This window comes from Megascapheus bottae, chromosome X (assembly GCF_031878675.1).
Source record: "Megascapheus bottae isolate mThoBot1 chromosome X, mThoBot2.hap1, whole genome shotgun sequence".
Taxonomy (NCBI): Eukaryota; Metazoa; Chordata; class Mammalia; order Rodentia; family Geomyidae; genus Megascapheus; species Megascapheus bottae.
Genome location: NC_143547.1, coordinates 102,856,443 through 102,879,904, shown reverse-complemented (window position 1 = coordinate 102,879,904; position 23,462 = coordinate 102,856,443). Strand labels below are relative to the sequence as shown.

The 23,462-nt window shown below is 38.6% G+C and overlaps 1 protein-coding gene across 2 annotated transcripts in view; it reads right to left on the bottom strand.

Moving 5' to 3' along the window:
- The window catches only part of Mtm1 (myotubularin 1), a 94,350-nt gene that overhangs the window by 61,883 nt on the left and 9,005 nt on the right, over positions 1 to 23,462 (bottom strand). The window contains exons 2-3 of one of the 2 annotated variants that reach the window (XM_090326857.1): positions 6,375 to 6,456; positions 131 to 191 (exon numbers count right to left, since the gene is read on the bottom strand). In XM_090326857.1, the coding sequence (XP_090182983.1) occupies positions 131 to 191; positions 6,375 to 6,446 (133 nt within the window). In that variant the 5' untranslated portion in view covers positions 6,447 to 6,456. Of the gene's footprint in view, positions 1 to 130; positions 192 to 6,374; positions 6,457 to 23,462 lie in introns of those variants that run through there. The other variant, XM_090326856.1, reaches the window with a different exon arrangement.

The following is a 23,462-nucleotide window of genomic DNA, read 5'->3' as shown; positions in this document are numbered from 1 at the left end:
TGCTTGTGTTAACACTTCTAAACACACATGCCTGTTTGTCACTGTGACAGGAAATAGAGTAAGGGTACTGAAGCCACATGATCTGCTACACTCCTGTACTTTTGCAATCCAAGTGTCAGAGGGTCCTTACCAGTAATCAGCATTTCTCCTGGGAGTCGAGGAACAGTCTCATTGAGGTCCTGATGAGACATCTACAAACAAAGCAGAAGCATCACACAACATTCTTAACAGGGTCTTAAAGTAGCCTGGAATGTTGTAACTAGAAATAGATCATTTTTGTAGGGCATGGGGCTTGAACTCAGGGCCTGGGCCCTGTTTGCTCAAGGCTAGTGCTACAGCACTTTGAGTCACAGAACTACTTCCAGTTTTTGAGCAGTTAACTGGAGACAAGTGTCTCATGGGGACTGTTCTGCCCAGAGTAGCTTTGAACTGCAATCCTTAGATCTCAGCCTCCTGAGTAGCTAGGATTATAAGTGTGAGCCACTGTTATCAGGCTTACAAATAGACCTTTAAAGAATAATATTAAGGAGAGATGTAACAGTCAAGAAAATCAGCAAAGAAAACACAAACAAAAAAATTTGGGGGTGTGGATGAAGTTCAAATAGTTGTTGTATACCTGAGTAGTTGGCATGTGTTTAGTCCCAGGTTGCATTCTTAGCAAAAACAACAAGGCCAGCTCCCTCCAACAACATTTGTTACTCCTTAATCTATCATTCTTTTTAATAATATTATTTATTTTTGCTGATCCTGGGGCTTGACTCAAGCCATGAGCACTGCCCTTGGGCTTTCTCAAGGCTAGAGCTCTACAACTTGTGCCATAGTACCACTTTTGGCTTTTTCTGTGTATGTGGTACTGAAGAATGGAACACAGGGCTTTGTGTATACTAGGCAAGCACTGTACTACTAGGCCAAACTCCCAGCCCTGACATTTTTAACAATACGTCAGGAAAATGATAAAATAAAATGAAATAAAATAAAAATAGGAAATACACCCTATAGATACACATATAATGTGGAAATTATCTTTTTTATAATGAATATTCAGTCATCTTTTGTGAAGAATAGGAATGAAAATTTCACCAGGTGCTGATGGTTCATTCCTGTAATCCAGCTACTCAGAAGGGTGAGATCCGAGGACAGCAGATCAAGGTCAACCAAGGCACAAATCTGAGAAACTCATATTTCCAATTAACCAATAAAAAGCTGTAAGTGGACATGTGGCTCAAGTGTCAGCCATGATCAATAAATGTAAGGGATACCCACCAAGGCTTGAGTTCAAGCTCTAGTACCAGTACAATAAAAAAAGGAGTAACCAGCCAGGTGCTAGTGGCTCATGCATATAGTCCTAGCTACTCAGGTGGCTGAGATCTGAGGATCACAATTCAAAGTCAGCCTGGAGACAGTCTGTGAGACTCTTATCTCCAATTAACTGACAGAAAACCTGAAGTGGTACTGTGGCTAAAAGTGGTAGACAGCTAGCCTTGGGCTGAAGAGCTCAGAACAGCACCCAGGCCCAGAGTTCAAGCTCCACCATTGACACACACACACACACACACACACACACAGAGATAAAAATTTAAGAAAGAAAGAAAAAGAATGACGTTACTGGGGCCGGGAGTTTGGCTTAGTGGTAGAGTGCTTGCCTGGCATGCACAAAGTCTCAGATTCAATTCCTTGGAACCACATACATAGAAAAAAGCCGGAAGTGGTGCTGAGGATCAAGTGGTAGAGCTCTAGCCTTGAGAAAGTCCAAGGACAGGGTTCATGCCCTGAGCTCAAGCCCAGGATTGCCAAAAAAAAAAAAAAAAGAATGATGTTACTAAAAAAGGGTAACTTCAGTTCCATGGGGCCTTAAGCACCAGAGTAAAGAATCATATTATAATGTCTGGAAATAAGTGTTACATGTTAGCTCTCCTATTTTACTATGATACCTCCTTGCCTTTTATTTTTTTCCACATACTTTTATTGTAATTAATAGAAGAGTTACATTATATTCACCAGATAGAGGGTGCGTTACTTCACATACATTGATACCCTTTCTCATGTCTTGGTCCCCATTTCTCTCCCCACCCCCGCCCCTCATCTTGTTTTCCCCCCTTCCCTATCCTATTTCAAATAAACAAATAAACATACATACAATATATCAGATAACCAGGTGAAATACTGTACCAATATGAGATAACCAAGGGCGAGCAAAAGAGATGAGAGATAACACAGTACATTAAAGACAACAATCACTCATTATATGGCTTTTGTTTCTATATCCTGGAGGTCCTTCCATTTAGCATCATACTATATGGCCTTATGTATCTAGATTTTGTTCTATTGTAAATCTCTGCTAGGAGAGCCCAAGGTTTCCACTGATTATGACAAATGAGGGAAACCATTGAGCCTATGTTCCTTTGAGTCTGGCTTACTTCACTTAATATGATTTTTTTCTAAGTCTTTCCATTTCCTTACAAATAGGGCAATGTCGTTCTTTCTGACAGCAGCATAGAATTCTATTGTGTATAAATACCACATCTTGTTGATCCACTCATCAACTGAGGGACATCTGGGTTGGTTCCATATCTTTGTAAATAGTGCTGCAATGAACATTGTTGTGCTAGTGGCTTTAGTATGTCCTTGTTTCTGGACGATTGGGTAAATGCCTAGTAGTGGAATTGCTGGGTCATAGGGGAGTTCTATGTTTAGTCTTTTGAGGAACTGCCATACTGCTTTCCATAGTGACTGAACGAGTTTGCACTCCCACCAACAGTGTAGTAGTGATCCCTCCTGGCCACATCCCCACCAGCATCTGTTGTTATTAGATTTCTTGATCATGGCCATTCTAACTGTCCTCCTTGCATTTAATACCTTGTCAAATAGCCTTATTCTAGATAAGAGAAACAGTGATCCCTTGGAAAATCTTCAAGTGGCTGAAAGTTTTAGGAGCCATTTGTAACAAATTTTCCAGTGACTTTACAGGTATTGCAAAGCATGTATCTTACCCATGTAAGATGGTGATACCGATGTATCACCATTTCTGCCAGGCAGGCAATGTATTAAGCACTAAAACTCATAGGCGAGACAACTGTGGTGATGCATACCTGTAACTTCATCATCCAGAGGCTAAAGCAAGAAGATCATGAGCTCCTAGTTAGCCTAAGCTACATAGTGAGACCATTTCAAACAAAGAAACAAACAAATCCCTCACAGGTGAGTTCTGAGAGTTCAGTTGCTATGGTAACTTGGTTGCCCAGCAAAGACGTCTTTCAAGTTAGTCAAGCCACTGTAATAGCAATAATGGGCTATGCACCTCACTTATGGCAATATAAGGCACATCACTGACATCAGCTTGGGTGAAAGACTTTTTGCCTCTAAAATTCATTCCATTTCATAGTTGCTTTCCAAGATCTCACAACAATCATTCATTTCATGAGTAAATTTTGCCAGAAATAAAAGTATTCCTTGAAATAAAATGCACCAATATGCTTTGTGAATTATTAGGTAATGTGCACATGGCAAGATGTATTATATAATAAGAGATATGTTGATTGTAGATTTAGGTGAGATATAAGATATCAAAAAAGGATAGCAAAAAAGGATGTTGTATTGCTATTTATCTTTTGTATTTAGACACAATATTAACATTCCTAGCTAATTTTGAATATTCCTTTGAGATTCAGTCTCAGTATATAGCTGAGGCTGGCTTCAAATTCATATTCCTCTTGCTTCATCCTCCTGGCGCTGGGATCACAGGTTTACAATTCTCAGTGCTTTTTTAACTTGCAAGTTTAACTAAAGGGCCAAAATGAATTGTTCCCAGGCAGAACCTCCAAGAGCAGCAAAACCACACACCTTATATGAATGGTAATACAAGAAAGAAATGATAATCCCTTAATACTGCCTCTATTTGAGAACTCTAAGGGCCAGGTGTTATATTTGCTTTGCCTTTTTAAATCTTCAGTCAGGAAGAAAAAACACATATTATCCTCAAATAAGAAAGTCAATGTCTGATTAGCACAAGACACATGGCATTAATGTAAGATGAACTTTATAGCAGAGTACTATTACATAATGACTTAAAATCATTTGCAGTCTTGAAGTTACTCTTAGGTTTAGAACTAATTCTTGTACCACAAATATCTTAAAAAAATACAATAAATACTTCTATAATCTTGGGATAAGGAAGGTCCTTGTAGGCACACTATTTAGAAAACATAAAGAAAGCATTGATAGTCATGATTACATACAAAAAACAATGTGAAAGTCAAGCATGGTGGTCACATGCTTCAGATTACAGGTTCCAGACCAGCTTAGGCTACATAGCGAGACACTCTCTCTAACAAAACAGAACAAAAAATAAATCTGAACATTTTTTGTCAGTAGTGGGGCTTGAACTCTGGGCCTGGGCACTATTCCTGAGCTTTTTCAGCTCAAGACTAGGGCTCTTCCTCTTGAGCAACAGAACTACTCCCGTTCTGGTGCTTAATTGGAGATAAGAGTCTCATGGACTTTAGTGCCCTGGCTAGCTTTGAACTGCGATCCTCAGATCTCAACCTCCTGAGCAGCTAGGATTACAGGTGTGAGCCACCAGTGCCTGGCTGTCTTTGAACTTCTATATGGCCCAATTAAACCTTTATAAATAAAATTCATAAGTCTGGCAATAAACTAAAAAGAAGAATTATAATATATAATATAGAATCAAAGGGAGAAAGGGGAAGGGGGAAAAGAAAAAAATGATAGGTAGAAGGTGAATAATTTGGTAATGCATTGCATACACACACATATATTTGTATATATATATATATATGTGAAAACAACAGAGAAAATGGATGCTGTTGATCAATGGGAAGTGGGTGAGTAAAGGTACATAGACAGTTGGGGGTTGATACTAACAGAAAGAGATGAGGGTAACACTGAGGATAAAAAAGGAGAAACACTATTTAAATGGACTCTTTACAACATAAAATTTTTACAGTAAAACCTGTGGACATGTTGGGAAGCAGGGGAGAGTGACAGATATGATAAAATTTATTGAAATATATCATAAAACATATGTGAAAATGAAATACCCCAATAACGACTAGAAGCTAATAAGATATGTAAGCAAGAGTTAATCAATAAGAATCTTCCCAAAACAGCCAAAAGGCAAACAGGCAAAGGACAGAGTCATTTCACAAAAGAAACAGGAATGGACAATAAAATACTTTAATAATAAAAGGTCAGCCCTGTCAACAATCAAGAAATAAAATGAATAGGCATCCTCTCTGGTTGCTTGAGTATCTGCACACGCTTCTGGGTAGGAACATAAATTAACCTTTCTGGTGAAGAATCTTAAAGCCTTAAGGGTCCATGAAGAAAAGTTTACTCTAAATTTATCCCTTCCTTTCAATATGTTTCAAAATCTTCCCTCAAATTGCACATTTTTCCCCTGGCTACTGGGAATCATTTTCTGTTAAGGTTGTATTTGTTTTGAACCTGTAACTTTTGTCAATGTAAGTAGAAAACAATGCCACAGGACATCAGTGGCTCACACCTTTAATGCCAACTACTCAGGAGGCTGAGATCTGAGGACTGTGATTCAAAGTGTGTGAGACTTTCATCTTCAATATACTACCCCAAAAGGCCAGAAGTGGCATTGTGGCTCTAGTAGAGTGCTAACATTCAGTAGAAGAAGCTAAGTACCCTGGCCCTGAGTTCAAGCCTCAGGACCAACCAAAACAGAAAGAAGGAAAGAAGGAAGGAAGGGAGGAATGTAGGAAGGGAGGAAGGCTGGAAGGGAGGAAGGCAGGAAGGGAGGAAAGCAGGAAGGGAGGAAGGAAGGAAAGGAACAATGCCAATACTTAGGGAGGTACAGCAGACTGCTCATGGAGCCCTGGCCTTCCAATGTCTCCTTCAAAAAGCTTTAGAACAGAGGATGGATACTTGGAATGTGAGATATGGTGGCAATTCATGACTCATTGGTTCTCCAAAGTGAAGCTATATAAAAAAATTTACAAAATCAAAATACACCTAATACGTCACTTATAAGGTTCTACCTAATGTATTTATGTAGTTAAAACATGTAAATAAATTATAAAAATCATAATTCAATAAAATACAAGTGAAGCCAGGCACCAGTGGCTCATGCCTATAATCCTCACGACTCAGGAGGCTGAGATCTGAGGATTGTAGTTCAAAGCCAGCCCAGGCACTAAAGAGCGTGAGACTGATATCTTTAATTAACCACCAGAAAACTGGAAGTGGGGCTGAGGCTTAAGTGACACAGCTGTAGCCTTGAGCTGAAGAGCTCAGGGACAGACACAGAAATGCAGCAAGAAATGAAGAAGGGGTGAAAGGAGAAAGATGGGGAGACAGACATGGAGTGGAAGAGATATAAATCTGAAAACTCCACTTACTCTCTTAATAGATTCATTCTCCAAGGAGTGTGAATTATACTTGGAAGTTGATGCAGCAGCCATACTGGAAACTCTACCAAGGAAAACAAAATGTTACATTAACAGGATTTATATTACAACTTCCATATGCGATACCAAAGACTTTAAAATTTTATCTGGCAGCAACCAACCCAACTTTATAGTCCCTGTCTCAGTGGGCTGGGAAATACAAAGTAACAAGCAGAACAAGGGGCTACGAGAAAGAACTCCAATAGGAAAGTAACCATTGACCTGATTTCTATCACCATATGCTAGCTTATGTTTCATAGAAATGAAATCATATGCCATATCTGCCTTAGTGTTTGTTTTTGTCAGGATAGTGATTTTGAGATGCATCCAGGTTGTTGCCACCAATTTCATTTTATTTCATTAAAGATTTCTATTACATAAGCCTTCTAATAACAATAATGCATACTAAAGAGTTTCTGTGAGGATTAGATATATGTAAGGCATTTAAAACAATGCTTCAGTTGGGTAGCAATGGCTCATGCCTATAATCCTAGCTTCTCAGGAAGCTAGATTCGAGGATTGTAGTTCAAAGCCAGCTGGGGCTGGAAATTCTATGAGACTCTTTTTTTAACTGTAATTAATAGAAGGCTTACATTCTATTCTGTGAGACTCTCATCTCCAATTAACCACCAGATAACCAGAATTAGAGCTATGACTCCAAGTGATAGAATGCTAGTCTTTAGCACAAAAGCTCAGGGACAGAACCCAGATCATGAGTTTAAGCCCCACAACTGTTAATTTCAAAAAAGCAATGCCTGCTATAAAGAAGGTACTTGACTGATGATAGTTGTTATTTTTATTTTAGGGGATTTTTCAATGTTAGTTATACAGGTAATAAGGTTTAGTGAATCTTAAGCATCAACTAATGCTATTCTAATCCCATCATTTTATATGGATAATTAAGACTAGATCAGGGCATGATTTATTGGAAGTTATGTAAAAAGTTAGTGTCAAGAATGAAATCAGATTCCAGGTTCCTACTTCCCAATTCTGCTCTTTCCTGTCATGAAACTAACCCAAGAACTACCTGTTCTGCTCTTCTAACAAATGTTATGCTGTGTCAGAAAGGGGTCAAAATGGATCTTGGATACAATTAGTCTTGTATGTTTCTCTCCGCAACCTCACTTAAAATTCCTAAAATGCATTTTCAAATAAAAATAAAAACAACTAAAAAATAATTCTATGATAAGGGGTACAACATATTGTGTTTATTTGCTTGTTGATGGGCATCTGGGTTATTATTATGTTATGGCAAATGAGTATAATGTTCACTGTTGACAAATGTCAATTCTCATGAATAAATACTGAGGAGCTGGAAAAACAGTTCAGGAAAACAACATTTAGATGTTGTCTTCATCTCATTCTTACCTTAAGGGCTGGTAGAAGCCAGTCATGTGTCTGTCTAACTTAGCCATGCATTCCAAGAGTTTTACGTAACAGTCAAGAAAATGTAAGGTCAGATACAGAGGTTGATAGTAAATGGCTAGTAAGAGTCATGAGTATCCTGTACTGGTGGCTCATGACTGTAATCTTAGGTACTCAGAAGGCTGAGAGCTGAAGATCATGGTTTAAAGTCAGCCTAGGCAGACAAATCCCATCTCCAATTAATCGAGACAAAGCAGAATTTAGCTATGCCTCAAGTGGAAGAGTGTTGGCCTTAAAAAAGAAAGCTAAGGTCCAGAGTTCAAGCCTCAGTACTGGCACATACACATGTATGCACATGTACATGTGCATGTGCCACACACACACACACACACACACACACACACACATACACACACACAGCCATGTATTGTGGGCTACATCTGTAATTCCAGCATTTGAAAGGTAGTAGGAAGATCCTGAGTTCAAAGGCAGCCTGGGCTATATGAGAATCTGTCTCGAAAAGACAAAACAGAAAAACAAAAGGTAAAAGGTTCAGTAAACATGAAGGAAAATCAAAAAACATAATATTCAGGAATTATATTTGTAACACTCAAACTGTCACCTAAAAATCCTTTAATGCTTATCAATGTGCAATAGTACCCAAATTTTCATTGTTTTCAACCTTAAAAGATAATTTACAGGCAGTCAAGCAGAATGATAGAACTGTGAACAATTTAACAAGTACTATTTTCCCCTTCAAGATTTTTGCTTTCTCTAAATTAAGGCAATTCAATGTGGCATGGCAGTGACTGAAATCAAATTAGCAAGATGTGATTCGGTAAGTATTTCCTTGGGAAAATATCTATTTCATTTAAATTATGCATATTCCTCACAATTCAGACATAAATGAAAAGTGATTCAGAACACACACTAAATAATTTTAATGTAGATCTTCATTTAGACTTGTGAAAATTATAGCAACAATAGGAAATTATGTAATCTCAGGTTATTTTAAAATCAAAATTAATGATAACTATGAAGTCAGTAGGTGGTAAACCATATCTAATTCAACCAAGTTTCTCTGGATATTCACAGAATCTTTTTGGCAGGCTGCAGTTACTCTTGGAAGTGGAGGTGTGGCTCACACGGTAGAGTGTCAGCCTTGAGCAAAATAGCCAAGCAAAAGCAAGAGACCCTGAGTCTAAAGCCGTAGTATCAGCACGTGCACACACACACACACACACCGGTTATTTTCTTACAAATATCATCTTGAAGGATATTGACATATTTTGGAATAAAACCTAATAATTTGATACCTTCATAGTGCTTGTCATTGTTATTAAGAAATACCTGAGGGCCAGGCACCAGTGACTCATACCTGCAATCCTAGCTACAAGGCAGAGAACTGAGGATTGTGACTTAAAGCCAATTTAGGCAGGAAAGTTCATGCAGGAAAATTCATGAGACTCTTATCTTCCATTAACTACCAAAAACCTGGAAGTGGAGCTGTGGCTCAAGTGGTAGAGTGCCAACCTTGAGTGAAAAGGATAAGAGACAGTGATCAGGATCTGATTTCCAGTATCAGTCCTGGTACAAACAATAACAACAACTAAAAGAAAGGCTCAAGACAGGTAACAACATTCACCTAAGGGCAACCACCAAGATGAAGCAGTGAGAGCAAACGTACAAGATTGGAATTGCCAGCCGCCCCTGAGAGAGGTCAGCTCCAAAAAGGCTTATGACCATTTGGTTCATGGCTGTATCCTGGCACATATGGCAACTGTGGGGGGGGCGTGTGTGTGTGCTGGTACTGAGAATAGAACTTCCAGGCATCCTTCATAATATCACTTCACAGTTTAGATTTCAGCTAGCACTCTACCACATCTAGTCACATCTCTACTTCTGGCTTTTCACTGGTTAACTGCAAAGACAGGAATCTTAAGAGTCTTTCCTGCTCAGGCTGGCTTTGAACCTCAATCCTCAGATTTCAGCCACCTACGTAGTACCTGGGTACACACGATAGCCTTTATTATGATAAATGATGTGTAATATACAGTGTCATTTAACATCTAGACTGGGACACAATGGTTTATAAAATCATGGAATACTAGAACTAATGAACTATCATTTCAGCTTAGAATAAGCAATTATCTGGGCACAGTGGTGCATGCCTATAGTCTCAGCTGCTTGAGAAGCTGAGAGGAGAAGATTACTTGAACTCAAGAGTTGAAGACCATCCTGGGCAACATAATGAGACCCTATCTCAAAAGGAAGAAGACATAAAGAAAAAGGGAGAGGGAGAGAAAGAAAAGGAAAAATGAGAGAAAAGAATCAACCCTTTGGAATTGGGAGGTATGGGGAGGTTGGTAGAGTGCCAGACAATGAGAAAAAGCATCAGGTACTGAGTCTCAAATCAAAAGAAAGACAGAATGAAAATGAAAAGGGAAAAAAGAAGAAAAAGAGCTGAACAATGAAGTAAAAAACAAAACACCTCCTGATCTGAAATATTCAGTTAAAACAGTTAAAGGGACCTAAAAGTATTCAGTAGTAAGGACAACATAAATTTTATTCTTATAATCAAAAAAACTCTTACAATTGCCAAATGAGTTAAATTCTGGCAAAATAGTACATTATAGTTTGCAAAATCCTCTAATCTTAAATTCATGTCATGGAAAAGAATCCAGTCTTCCCCAGAGACAACAGAACTAAATATGAATCCCTCCTAATTCAACAAAATTATATACTGGAGGGATAGTCCAGTAACAAATACAAAATTAGTTTTTAGCCGAACAATGGTGGTTCATGCGTATAATCCTAGCTATTCAGGGGGCTGAGATTTGAGAATTGCAGTGCCAAACCAGCCCAGGCAGGAAAGTCTGTAGGCCTCTTATGTCCAATTAATCACAGAAAAAAGGAGGAAGCGGTGCTGTGGCTAAAGTGGTAGAGTGCTAGCATTGAGCAAAAGAGCACAGGGACAGTGCCCAGGCCCAGAGCTCAAGCCCCAGGACTGGAAAAAAAAATACTTTTTAGTTATAAAGACTTAATAAGTCAATGTTTTAGACCAAAGCTATTACTCTCAACTCAAGAGAAGAAATTTTAAATGGCCTGCTGAGTCTTTATCTGCCTATTTCTGAGTCCTCAAGTTGTGTCCATCCTCATGGAAACATTTTGGGAGAAAATGAATGAATCTACAGGAAAAAGGTCATTTCCTTTTCATTTTAATGCTTTTATTGATATATATAATTCATACACCACGCATTTCACCCTTTTCAAGTGTGTGATTTAAATTTTTTTGTATCTAGTGTAACCATCACTACAATTTTTAAATTTTCCAATCTATCTACGCCCCCACCAGTTATAATTCCCTACCTCCCCATGCTGTACTTCCTCAATGATCATAAAAATCACTTTTTATTACTAGAGATCTGTCTACTTCAAACACTTAATATGGGACCATATAGTATGGTGTCTATGTATCTAAAGTCCACAATTTCAGAGTTACCCAAGAAACTGCTACTATTATGGAGTTGTATCAAGATGGGAACTATGGAAGCAGACAATGGGAGGATCATGGTTGAGGCCAGCTGAGCTGGAAACCCCTTCACAATCCAAAGCTGGGTGTATTCCATCTACATCATATTTCCATGGGAAACTGACATTGGAATGATTACAGTTTGAGACCAGTCAGACAAAAAAAAGCCTGCAAGATTCCATCTACATGAAGGCTACCTGGAGGAGGTGGTATATGTGTGTGAACCCAAGGAAAAAGCCTAAAGATTGCGGCTCAAGAATGTACCCTCTAGGAAGGGAGAGACTATTCTAAAAACAACTAATGAAAAACAGCTAGAGGCATGGCTCAGCAATATCACACCAACATAACAAGCATAAGCCGCTCACTTCAAATGCCATGAATGCTAAAAGGGGGGAAAAAACTGAATCAATGTGGAATGACAGTGGGGAGGATTGTGGATGCAGGTCAGCTCAGGCAAAAAAAAACCATTTTGTGATATCCCATGGCACAGAAAATGCTGCCATCTTAGTTATTGCAAGAGCTATTTATGATAGGAGGATCACAATCTAACCTGGCCTGAGCATTTTAAAAAAGCAAACTTGTTGGACAATAAACAGTTCGATAATAATTAGGAGATATAGTAGCATTTACAAAAGCCAAATGCCCTCTTAGTTTACAAAGCATTTTGTCTCAAACCCTTAACAAGCAAGCTTTAATTCTTTTTATCTAAAAACTATTGATTTTTTGCTCCTTTGGCTTTAAAACAGAAATTGAAACTTAATTTCCTATATATATGCTAATTAGGGACTCTAAACAAAGACAGATGTCTATCATTTTTGTTCTCCCCCCACCAAAGAAAAATACCTTTGTGGCCAGGCACAGTGGCTCATGTCTATAATCCTAACTCAGGAGGCTGAGATTTGAGGATCGCAGTTCAAAGCCAGCCCAGGCACTAAAGTCTGTGAGACTCTTATTTCCAATTATGCACTAGAAAAGCAGAAGTGGGGCTGTGGCTCAAGGGATACGGTAGAGCTGAAAAGCACAGGGATAATGCCCTGGCCCAGAGTTCAAGCCCCACGAATGACAAAAAAAAGCAAACAACATAAAACCCTTTGTGGTGACTTAAACATAATTTTCTCCTGTTAGAGATGACAAAACCCTGAAGTAAGGCCCGCACTGTATGCCTCCTAACACTGGTATGTCCTGTTCATCTATTGATAGGGTTTTTTGTTGTTGTTGTTTTTGGTGTTACTAGAGTTTTAACTCCAACTTTCATGCTTGCTAAGCAGGCATACTACCACTGAGTCAATTTTCCAACCTTGCTTTTCACTGGTTCACATTTCTATCGAATATGAAAACACAATTACATAAAACTCTTAGGACAGTCATAAACAGATGGGGGCCACATTTACCCTTCTTTTGAAAATCTGAAAACATTAGAATTAGACAGCAATTTTGACCTCTGCCACAGAAGACCTATTAAGCAATGTCTAAACACAAAGACTTCTAGTTCTAGTTCTCAGTCACTTGATAGGGGATCATTGACTCTTGCTGCAAGAGGCATGCAGGTTTTTTTTCTTTCCATCCTCCTGACAGTACTGTATGACTTTACCTTGGCATCTAAATAACACATTCTTCCTCTGCAGGATCCAGATGGCTGTAGAGACCTGCTGAATATTAAATACTGATTTCTAATATGCCAGCAAAAAACAGGTTAGGAACCAGTAGTCTCTACGTTCAGAATTATGTTCTTACAAGGATGCTCTCTCCCTACTTTGATTTCGTTTGAAAAAAAATGCCAACAACTTAGAGCCACAATGCTTAATACTATTACAATAAACACTTCCTTAGATACAAAAACAACTTCAGGATATCATCTTTTGATAGCTTGAAATGGATATCATAGATATGATCAACCTAAACACAATTTTAAAAAGTCAATATACTGCCACAATTCCAGTGTAAAAGAGAAATAAAAGGACAGTGTTGTTTTTTTTTTAAGACAGCTACCATTACCAATTTGGCCTCTAGGGGGAGTATCGCCCTAATAAGGACCACTTTGAGAGAGGTCTCTTCAGGACCTGCAGTGCCAGTAAATAGCAGGACTTACGAGATTCAATTTATTTCGACTGAACAAAAAAGAGATGTTCAACATCGCAGCCATTTTGAGACTATGAACACTATCAATTAAGTGTCTCCATTTGCTGTCTCTGGGAGGGGAAGGGTACTCCACTCACTCCATATGAAAATATGACTTGCAAAACAGGACTATATCTCATTTTTCCTTTGAACATAATGTTGGCAAAGTGTTCCTGCACAGAGCGATATGATAAAGACTGTAGGTTCTCAGGGTCACACGTCACTGAAGCAGGGCACAGAAAATGAATCCCAGGGCTGTATTCCAATCAAATATTATTTATACAATCAGCCGGTCACTCCTACTTTCCTTTCACAGTATGAGACAGAGAGAGAGAGAGAGAGAGAGAGAGAGAGAGAGAGAGAGAGAGAGAGAGAGAGAGAGAGAGAGAGAGAGAGAGAGAGAGACAGACAGACAGACACACACAGACAGACAGAGACAGACAGAGACAGAGACAGAGACAGGGTAGTCTACTATTTCAGCCAGACCTCCACTTCTGGCTTTTTGTTGGTTACTTAGAGATAGGTGTCTCTCAGACATTTCTTCCCAAGAGGGCTTTGAACCCTGTCTTTGGATCCTGATCTCCTGAATACCTAGGATTACACGCATGATCTATAGGTGCCTGACCCTTTACACCATTCAAAAGAATTTCCAAGCCAGGTGCTGGTGGCTCTGGCCTGTAATTCTAGCTACTGAGAAGGCTGAGATCTAAGGATAGCAGTTTGAAGCTGGTCTGGGCCAAAAAGTCCTCGCCCCGTGAGACTATTATCTCTAATTAACCACTCAAAAAAACCCAGAAGTGGCACTGTGGCAAAGTGGTAGAGCACTAGCCTTGAGTAAAAGAGCTCAGGGACAGTACCCCAGCCCTGAATTCAAGCCCCATATATGCCAATAAAAAAATATAAAATAAATTCCAAATGAACTTCCTTTAGCCAAATAACAATTGTGTCCTTTTAAACTGCAAAGTCATTAATATCACCATTTGTAACCTGTCAAAAGACTACTCTGCCTAGCTACAATGGTATTATATAGTTGAAACAAGAAATAGTATGCTCAGAAAAATTTGGGTTTGGGGGCTGGAAGTATGGCCTAGTGGTAGAGTGCCTGCCTAACATACACAAAGCCCTGGGTTTGATTGCTTGTTACCATATACAAAGAAAAAGCTGGAAGTGGTGTTGTGGCTCAAGTGGTAGAGCGCTAGCCTTTAGAAAAGCACAAGGACAGTACCCAAGCCCTGAGTTCAAGCCCTGGACTGGCCAAAAAGCAAAATGAAAAATTTAGGTTTGTAATCCCAATTCTTTCCTTTAATAATAATGGTTATATGCAACCTTGAACAAGCTGCAGTATCCTCTCTGTAAAATAAGCATAAGGCTAGTCAGATACTGCTGACTCATTTCTGTAATCCTAGCTGCTTACGAGTCTGAAATCAGAGGATTATTGTTCAAAGACAACCTAGGCACAGACTCTTAACTCTAATTAATCAGCAAAAAGCCAGAAGAAGAGCTATGGCCTTAATGGCAGAGTGCCAGCTTTGAGCAGAAAGGCTTAAAGGCAGTACCTAGGCCCTGAGGTTCAAATCCCAGTACTAGCACATGCACATGCATGCAAGCATGCATACAGTCACCCTCCATACACACATAAAAATAAAATGGGCATGATGCAGACCAACCTCATAAAGCCATTGAAAAAAAACATATAAAATGACAGTATAGCAAAGACGTAACAGAGGAGCTTAGATGCTTGGTTCTTTCCTCTGACCCCATATGTTTTCCACAAACTCTTCAGTCATTCTTCAAAATGTGATGCTAAGACACTAAACTATAAATGATCCAATGCCTGAGCCTGCTTGATCATCGTCTAGACATATTTTCTAACATGCTCAGTCTAGTCTGCACAGGCTCTAAGCAGCCATCAAGCAGGTGACCTTCATAGCATACCTGAGACATTCCTAGTCCAATCTCTCTTACCTACGTTGCTTACTGTTCATTAAATAAGCATATTAATGAAAATGCATTATAGCTTCTCATTTTATTTTGCCCACTCCAAGTCTCAGGGCTAAATACATTTGATTTAATGAGGATTCTTTAGAAATTATAAAATGTTAAACAGTATTTCATTTGGAAATTCATTCTTTTGTATCATCTGAAGACTGATAATTCATTTCAAATATGCAACTACTTTTGGTGTGTTAAATGTTCCAAACACTCTTGGCTACCATACATGTAATCCAGACCCAGTGGAAAATGAATTTTGTGTCATTTTCCCCAGTGGTTCATGATGGATTTGGACAGATCCATTCATACTACTTCTTGTCCCCTTCATGACAAATGGCACATTTTCAAGACAGTTGATTGGCTTTAGTGGTGTGAGCTGTGGCCATCAAATAGAGTAACTCCAAAAAGAAAATAATTTAAGAACAGTCAGCTACCAGTGGATTATTATTTTAGTGCACAGACCACCAAGTTACATCACAAAGAGTGAAGCAGATCATTAAATTCTCTGTGGATTTTGTAACAAATACCTGCTGGTAAACAAAGTTTTAAAATAGGAACAAGCTCAAGTTCCCCTCTACCTGCCAATTCCAACTCATGAACCCAGCTGATCCACTCCATAACAGAAAGAAACTTATCTTCTGAAATGGGAGGCATGGCTTAAGAGGTACAGCACCAGCACTGTGCAAAAAAGCTGAGCTTCTGAGGTCCTGAGTCAAGCCTCTGTATTGGCAAAAAACAAATAAAGAAATAAAGAAGTACTGTACTTTGCTGACTTATTTTCCCCACTGAGAAACAATGCCAAAAATGCATTTTAGATTTGTATGTAAGGCCGGAGGTGTGGCTCAACTGCGAGAATGCTTGCCTAGCAAGTAGGAGACTCTGAGTTCAAGCCCCAGTACCAGCACAAAAAAAGAAATGGTAGGAGCTGAAGGCATGGTGCAAGAAATAAGACTACCTGCCCAGCAGGTGGAAACCCAGAATCTAAATACCAGTATTACCCTCAAAAAGGAGACAGTTGTTAAGGCAATAAAGACAATGAATAAGCAAAAAATTAAATAGGAATCAACATGATAATATAGATGATACAGTAAGTCTCTTACCAACCACTAGATATGTTTCTAATTTTTGAATAGGTAGTCAAATAAAAGTAAAAATATGCCTCCTGCTTGAAACAGTAATTTTAAAAAGAACAAGGACTAAGGCATGGCAATAAAGTCTGATAGTCACAAAGAAGCTCAGCTTTAATTTTAAAGATGAGCAAGCAAACAGAGACTTTCCCTCCCAAATATGTGCCTGTGCAGCACACACAGTACAATCAGCCTTATCTGTCCATGGCAGATGACTCTGTGTCACTAAATCTTTATTAAACCTATACAATATAGAAGGGATTTTTATTATATGTATAGAAAATAAGATATTAGCCCTGGAGGTACAGCCATGACATAATGAGGCATTTGTTTAAAATCCTACCCAAGCATATGTAGCTAAATGAGTTACTGTTCTAAGTAGTTCCCTTCCATGGTATACTCTAATCCCAGCAATGCTATCTCTGTTCAGTGGGTTCTTTGGATTCTTCCTCTGCAATAACCTTTAGAAGTTATAGGCACCATTTTAACCACACCTCAAGTCTGAAACCAAAATCAGTGCTCCCCACAGCACCAGTGTCAAGTCTACTGAATACATAAGCCTTGTGGTGATTTGGGCCTTGAGCCGAATGCTGAATTCTCACTAAATAACTGGCACCATATATAATTTAAGGCACCATGGTGTCTGAAGTCAATTAAGAAAGAGTTTAAAAATTCCTGGAATTGTGATTTGGTGTTTTGTGACACCAAAACACACCTGGGAAACTCAGAAGCAGGAAGTTGTTAAAGAATAAAGTGAAGGGGCTGAACTCCCACATTTCTCAAATCTGGAATTATTACCCATGAAAGACTTGAAGATGTGCATGAAATAATCTAATTTTAAAAAAAAGTAGAAGTGAAAAGGGCCAAAGGGATGAAGAAAAACCAAAACCAGTACCAATAGAACACTACATCTGAAACATGGGTTCTACAAACATAATTCAGCATCCAATAATGATATTTTTTGCTAGTTGTGGGGCTTGAACTCAGGACCTGAGCATTATCCTTGGGCTTTTCTCAAGGCTAGCACTCTGCCACTTGAGCCACAGCACCACTTCCAGCTTTCCCTATGTATGTGGTACCGAGGAATCGAACCTGGGTCTTTGTGTGTGCTAGGCAAGCACTCTACCACAAGGCCAAACTACCACCCCCCCAATAATGATTTTTAAATCTTTCAGCAAAGTAGAAATAACACCTATGCAAACCTATATATAGGTAATATTACATGGAAAGCTTTGGAAGGGCAAGAATAAGGCAAGAATGGCTTCACTTGTCACATATATTTAACCATTTTCAATAGATCCTGATAAGTTTAGTAAGTTAAGAAAAAGAAATACCTGGGCACCTGTGCCTCATTCCTGTAATTCTGGGTACTCCATAGGCTCAGGTCTGAGGATTATGGCCAGCATGGTCAAAAAAGTCCATGAGACTGTGGCAAAAAGCCAGAAGTAGAGTTTTGGCTCAAGTTACGGTAGAGTATGAGGCCTTGAGCAATGAAAGCTAAAGGAAAGATTCCAAGTCCTGAGTTCAAAGCCCCAGTAACACACACACACACACACACACACACACACACACACACACACAATTATCTGGCATGGTGGCTCATGCCAGTAATCCTAGATACTCAGGAAGCTGAGATGTGAGGATCATGATTCAAAACCAGACTAAGAAAAGTTGGTAAGTTTCATTTCCAATTACCTATGAAAATGTGAGAAGTGGAACTGTGGCTCAAATGGCAGAGTTCCCCAAAAGTGGCATCAACAATAACAACAACCAAAAAAAACCCCATAAAGGCACAACATACTAGACTAAACTAAAAACTAGACAATATGATTATGCATGTAAAAATATCCTAAGAAGACAAGAAAAAGAAATGTACTCAAATAAGTATATTTAGTAAGACTAGAGTATACAAGATCAAATAAAAATCAATTGTATGTGTATAGGGAACAATGAACACAGAAATATTAAATCCTACTTGTGATAGTAGAAAAAAACATTTAGGGATACTCTTAACTAAATACCTATAAGAAACATACACTTACTACAAAACACTGTTGAGACAAATCAAAGACCAAAATATATGAAGAAATATACTATGCTAAAAGACTAGAAGATTCCAAGCATATTGATAGTGATCAATATAAAGTCAATACAATGGACTTTGTTGTAGAAAACAAAAATATGATTCTTAAGTTTGTATGGAAAGGCAAAGGCCCAAAAATTACCAAAACAGTCTTAGAATAAAAAATGTTACAGTCCTTGTACTACTATATCCAGACATATAAAATAACTCATCAAGACAGTGGAATTCTAGTATAAAGACAAATACAGAGACCAACAGAAGAGAAGGCAATCCACATTTAGGCTCATCTTTTGGAAGTTTTAGCAGTGGTCAATGGACTACTGACAAAAGTGACAAAATGAAGCCAGGCACTGTAATCTTAGTTATCATGAGGCTGAGATCTGAGGATTGATTGTAGGTCAAAGCCAGTATGGGCAGGAAAGTCTGTGAGACTCTTATCTCCAACCAACTATCAAAAAGCTCTGAATGAAGAGGTACAGTACTAGCCTTGAGTGAAAAAAGATCAGGGACAGTGCCCAGGTCCTGAGTTCAAGCCCCAGGACACCCCAAAAAAGGGTGTTAAGATGATTCAATGACGAAATGATGGTGTTTTGTACAAATGATGGATAATTTGTTGTCCATACAGAAGAATAAATGAATCTAGATGTTTACAAAATATAAAAGATTAATTTTAAATGTAACATGGATATATTCGTTTAATATTATTGAGTAACATTGTTAGTAACTGTAAACAATACATACTTATTATCTCAAAGAGTTTATGGGTCAGAAGTATGGGTTAACCTTAGCTTGTTTTCCGAAGGCTGTAATCAAGGAGGTATAGAGGCTGCACTCTCATCTGGAGGCTCAACTGGGAAAATGTGTCTCCAAGTTTCTTCAGATGACTGGCAGAACTCATTTTCTTCAGCCTTCTGGTTGTGGGCACTGGCATTTTGCTAGCCAAAGGCTGCTGGTAATACTTAGAGAACAGTTGTGGTTCATTTCCTTAACACATGTGTTCACATTAGCATGACAGTGAGACCATGACCTCCTTGAACAACAATATCTTTCTTTACAAGTTTTCTACTGATTAATGCTGGCCCTTTCTCAGGATAACTTCATCTTTGATTTTTAAAAAAATAACCTTGGGCCGGAAGTTTGGCCTAGTGGTAGAGTGCTTAAAAGACCTGGGTTTGATTCCTCACTACCACACACATAGAAAAAGCCAGAAATGGTGCTGTGGCTCAAGTGGCAGAGTGCTAGCCTTGAGGAAAAAGCCCAAGGACAGTGATCAGGCCCTGAGTTCAAGCCCCAGGACTGGCAAGAAAAAATAGCCTTACCCCAATCTGCAGAATTCCTACATATATTCCATACATTATTAGCTAGAAAGAAGTTGTTGAGTTGATATGCAGGGTCTGAACACTCAGGTGTGGGAGGAGATGTATGGGGAAACCTAGACTTTTTCTGCTATAATACATCTAAACATGAGCCAAAACTGAAAAAAGAAAGTCCTTACTCTACAGACATAGTGTTATATTATATAGATTAGTATGTATCTGTGACATACAAACCCTCACCTTAATTTTAATTATGTTCTAAAAATCTATGTGCCAGTGACTGCATATAGAGATTCCCTTCTTGAATACTTGTTTGTTAAACATAACATTTGAAATATGAAGTAAAAATCAGTGTTAATAAAAATCTTTTTTAAAAAAAGTTCTACAGGGGAATGGGAAAAATTTTGGAAATTTAGGGTAGAAAATATTCCTTAGAAACAAAAAATAGGAAGAAAAAAATAAAACTTTGTCAAGATTTAAAAATCTTAGACCAGCCAGGCACCAGTGGCTCAGGACTGTAATCCTACCTATTCTGGAGGCTGAGATCTGAGAATCACAATTCCAAGAAATCCCAGGCAGAAAAGGTGCCATGAAACTCTCAGTTCCAATTAATTACTCAAAAACCAGAAGTGGTGGTATGGCTTAAACTGGTAGAACGCTAGACTTGAGCAAAAGGGCTTACGGATGGTGCCTAGGCCCTGAGTTCAAGCCCTATGACTATCAAAAGAAAAATCTTAAGCCAGGTACCTATGGCTCATGTCTATAATTCTAGCTACTTTGTTTTTGTCCATCCTAGGGCTTGAACTCAGGGCCTTAGCATTGTCCTTGGGTTTTCTCAAGGCTATCATTCTACCACTTGAGCCATAGTACCACTTTCTGGCTTTTTCTGTGTATACATACACAGTACCAAGGAATCTAACCTGGGGCTTTGTGCATGCTAGGCAAGCACTCTACCATCAGATTACGTTTCTGAGCCCCGTAGCTACTTTTACTTTGCTGATGGAAAAGCAAACTGGCACAGCCACTTGGGAAAACAGTTTCACAATGTTTTGTAAAGTTAAACATATACTACAAAAATGGCTCACAAAGTACAGTATTTACACAAAGCAAATGAAAACATGTTCACACAAAGTTGCAAGAAAATGATCACCGTACTTTTACTCATAATAGCTCAAAAGTGAATCAACTCACATGATCACCCACTAGTAAACTTTGAATCTACAGTAAGGAATAGCATTCAGTAATAGGAAGTTAAGAACCGCTGATTACATAAGATGAATATAATGAGCATTAAGCCAAGAGAAAGAAACCACCCCAAAATAGCCAGAAATACTATCCTCACCAAGTTTCAAAGAACTACTAGCACTAGGGCTGGGGCGTGGCCCAAATGAAAGAGTGCAGGCCTAATACACACGAGGCCCTGAGTTCAAATCCTAGTATCTCCAATGTAAAAAAAAAACAATAACAACAATAAAACAAACCTACTAGCATTCACCTAACATGATCTGGAATCAATTTTGAAAACAACTGGAAAATATATTTGCAAAATTTAAAAATACTTCTAAGTAGCTACAATTGAAAAAATACATCACAATGGAAATCAGACTGTAGCAAGAGTAATCAATAATGAAAATGTTTTGTTCTGAAACATTGGTACAGTAGTTAAAAATCAAGAGTAGAAAATAAGCAGAAAACTGATTCCTGGGACACAGTTTTAGTGAAAATACCAATAAGCAAAATAATGAATAACATATTCTTTTCTGTGTATAAGAATGAAGGGGCAGGGTCTGTGTGCAAATATATACATGTGTATTTTTGATTTCTCAAGTTAGCAAAAGAAGAAAAAGAAGGGGGGGAGGGAAATGGGTACCAAGACATGTGAAAGGGTATCAATGTATGTGAATTAATGCACCTTCTATCTGGCAAATATCATGTAACCCTTTTACTAATTACAATAAAAAACAAAAAAAAGAAAAAAAAGAAAAAGAAGAAAGCAAAAACTTAGTACTTGGGGGAGGGGAGGAAACAACATTTATGACTAGAAGCAGAGATGGAAAAAAGACTTTAAGTTTATCTTGCTGTAAATTTGACTTTGAATTACGTAACGTTTCAGCTCATTAAAATATTAATGAACAAAATAATCATACTATCCAGTTGATCCTATGACCAAATTCTGTTAACATTCATGGAGCAGGTAACTTCAAACTTACAAAAGCCTCCAGGAAATGGGGGGAAAAAAGGACACATCCAAGTCACTTTATAAGGTCAGCATAATCATTATACTAACTCGACAAAGTGAGTACTGGAATGTTAAAGCCATATCTCATACCTGAAGAAAATACTACCAATCAGCCAGGTGCTAGAAAATAGTGCCAATCAGCCAGGTGCTAGCTACTCGGAAGCCTAAGAGCTGAAGATAGTAGTTCAAAGCTAACCCAGGCAGGAAAGTCCCTAAGATTCTTATCTCTAACAAACTACCACAAAAGGCAGAAGTGGAGCTTTGGTTCAAGTGGTAGAGTGCTACTCTAGAGCAAAAAGACACAAGGACAGCACCTCAGCCACTGAGTTCAAGCCCCAAGATGGGAACCTAAAAAAGAAAAAAAGGACAGGAGAGGAGATGAGGGAAGGGGAGGGGAAGGGAGGGGAGGAGAGGAGAGGAGAGGAAGGGAGAGGAAGGGTGGGGAAGGGAGGGGAAGGAGGGGAGGGGAGGGGAAGGGGAAGGGGAAGGAAAGAAATGAAAGGCCGGGAGCAGTGGCTCACGCCTGTAATCCTAGTTACTCAGGAGGCTGAAATCTGAGGATCACGGTTGAAATCAGCCCAGGCATGAAAGTCTGTGCGAGTCTTATCTCCAATAACCACCAAAACCCAGAAGTGGCACGTGGCTCAAAGAGATAGAATGGTATCCTTAAGCTACAGAGCTCAAAAACAGTGCCCAGGCCCAGAGTTCAAGCCTCACTACCAACAAAAAATATTTTTTTAAAAAAAAAGAAAAAGCAACAGCATATTTGCCCTGTCTCATAAATATAAATTCAACTAATGCCACTAAGTTATATTAGAAAATTCCTTATATTGGGCAATGTGGCACACTTCCATATTCCTAGCATTTGAAAGTGAATAAATGTTTGTAATCATGTATATGAACATGCATAGATATGTATGCATGTACATCTGTACATGTACATATGCACATATACCTACATATATACATACATATCTATGAAGCATAAAAGGGATTAAAATTCAATACCCAGGAGCCAGGTATTATGGTGCATACCTGTAATCCCAGCACTGGGGAGAACTGAATGTAAGTTCCAGGCAAGAACAGGTTACAGTAATGACATTCTGTTTCAATGAACCAAAATTAAAAAAAAACACTTCAACATCCATGTATTTTATTAGCTTACATTAGTTATGCAGAAGGGAATACATGGTTACATTTGCACATGTTTACAGTATGTCCCAATCACTTCTACCCTCCTATCACCCTTCCTTCTCCCC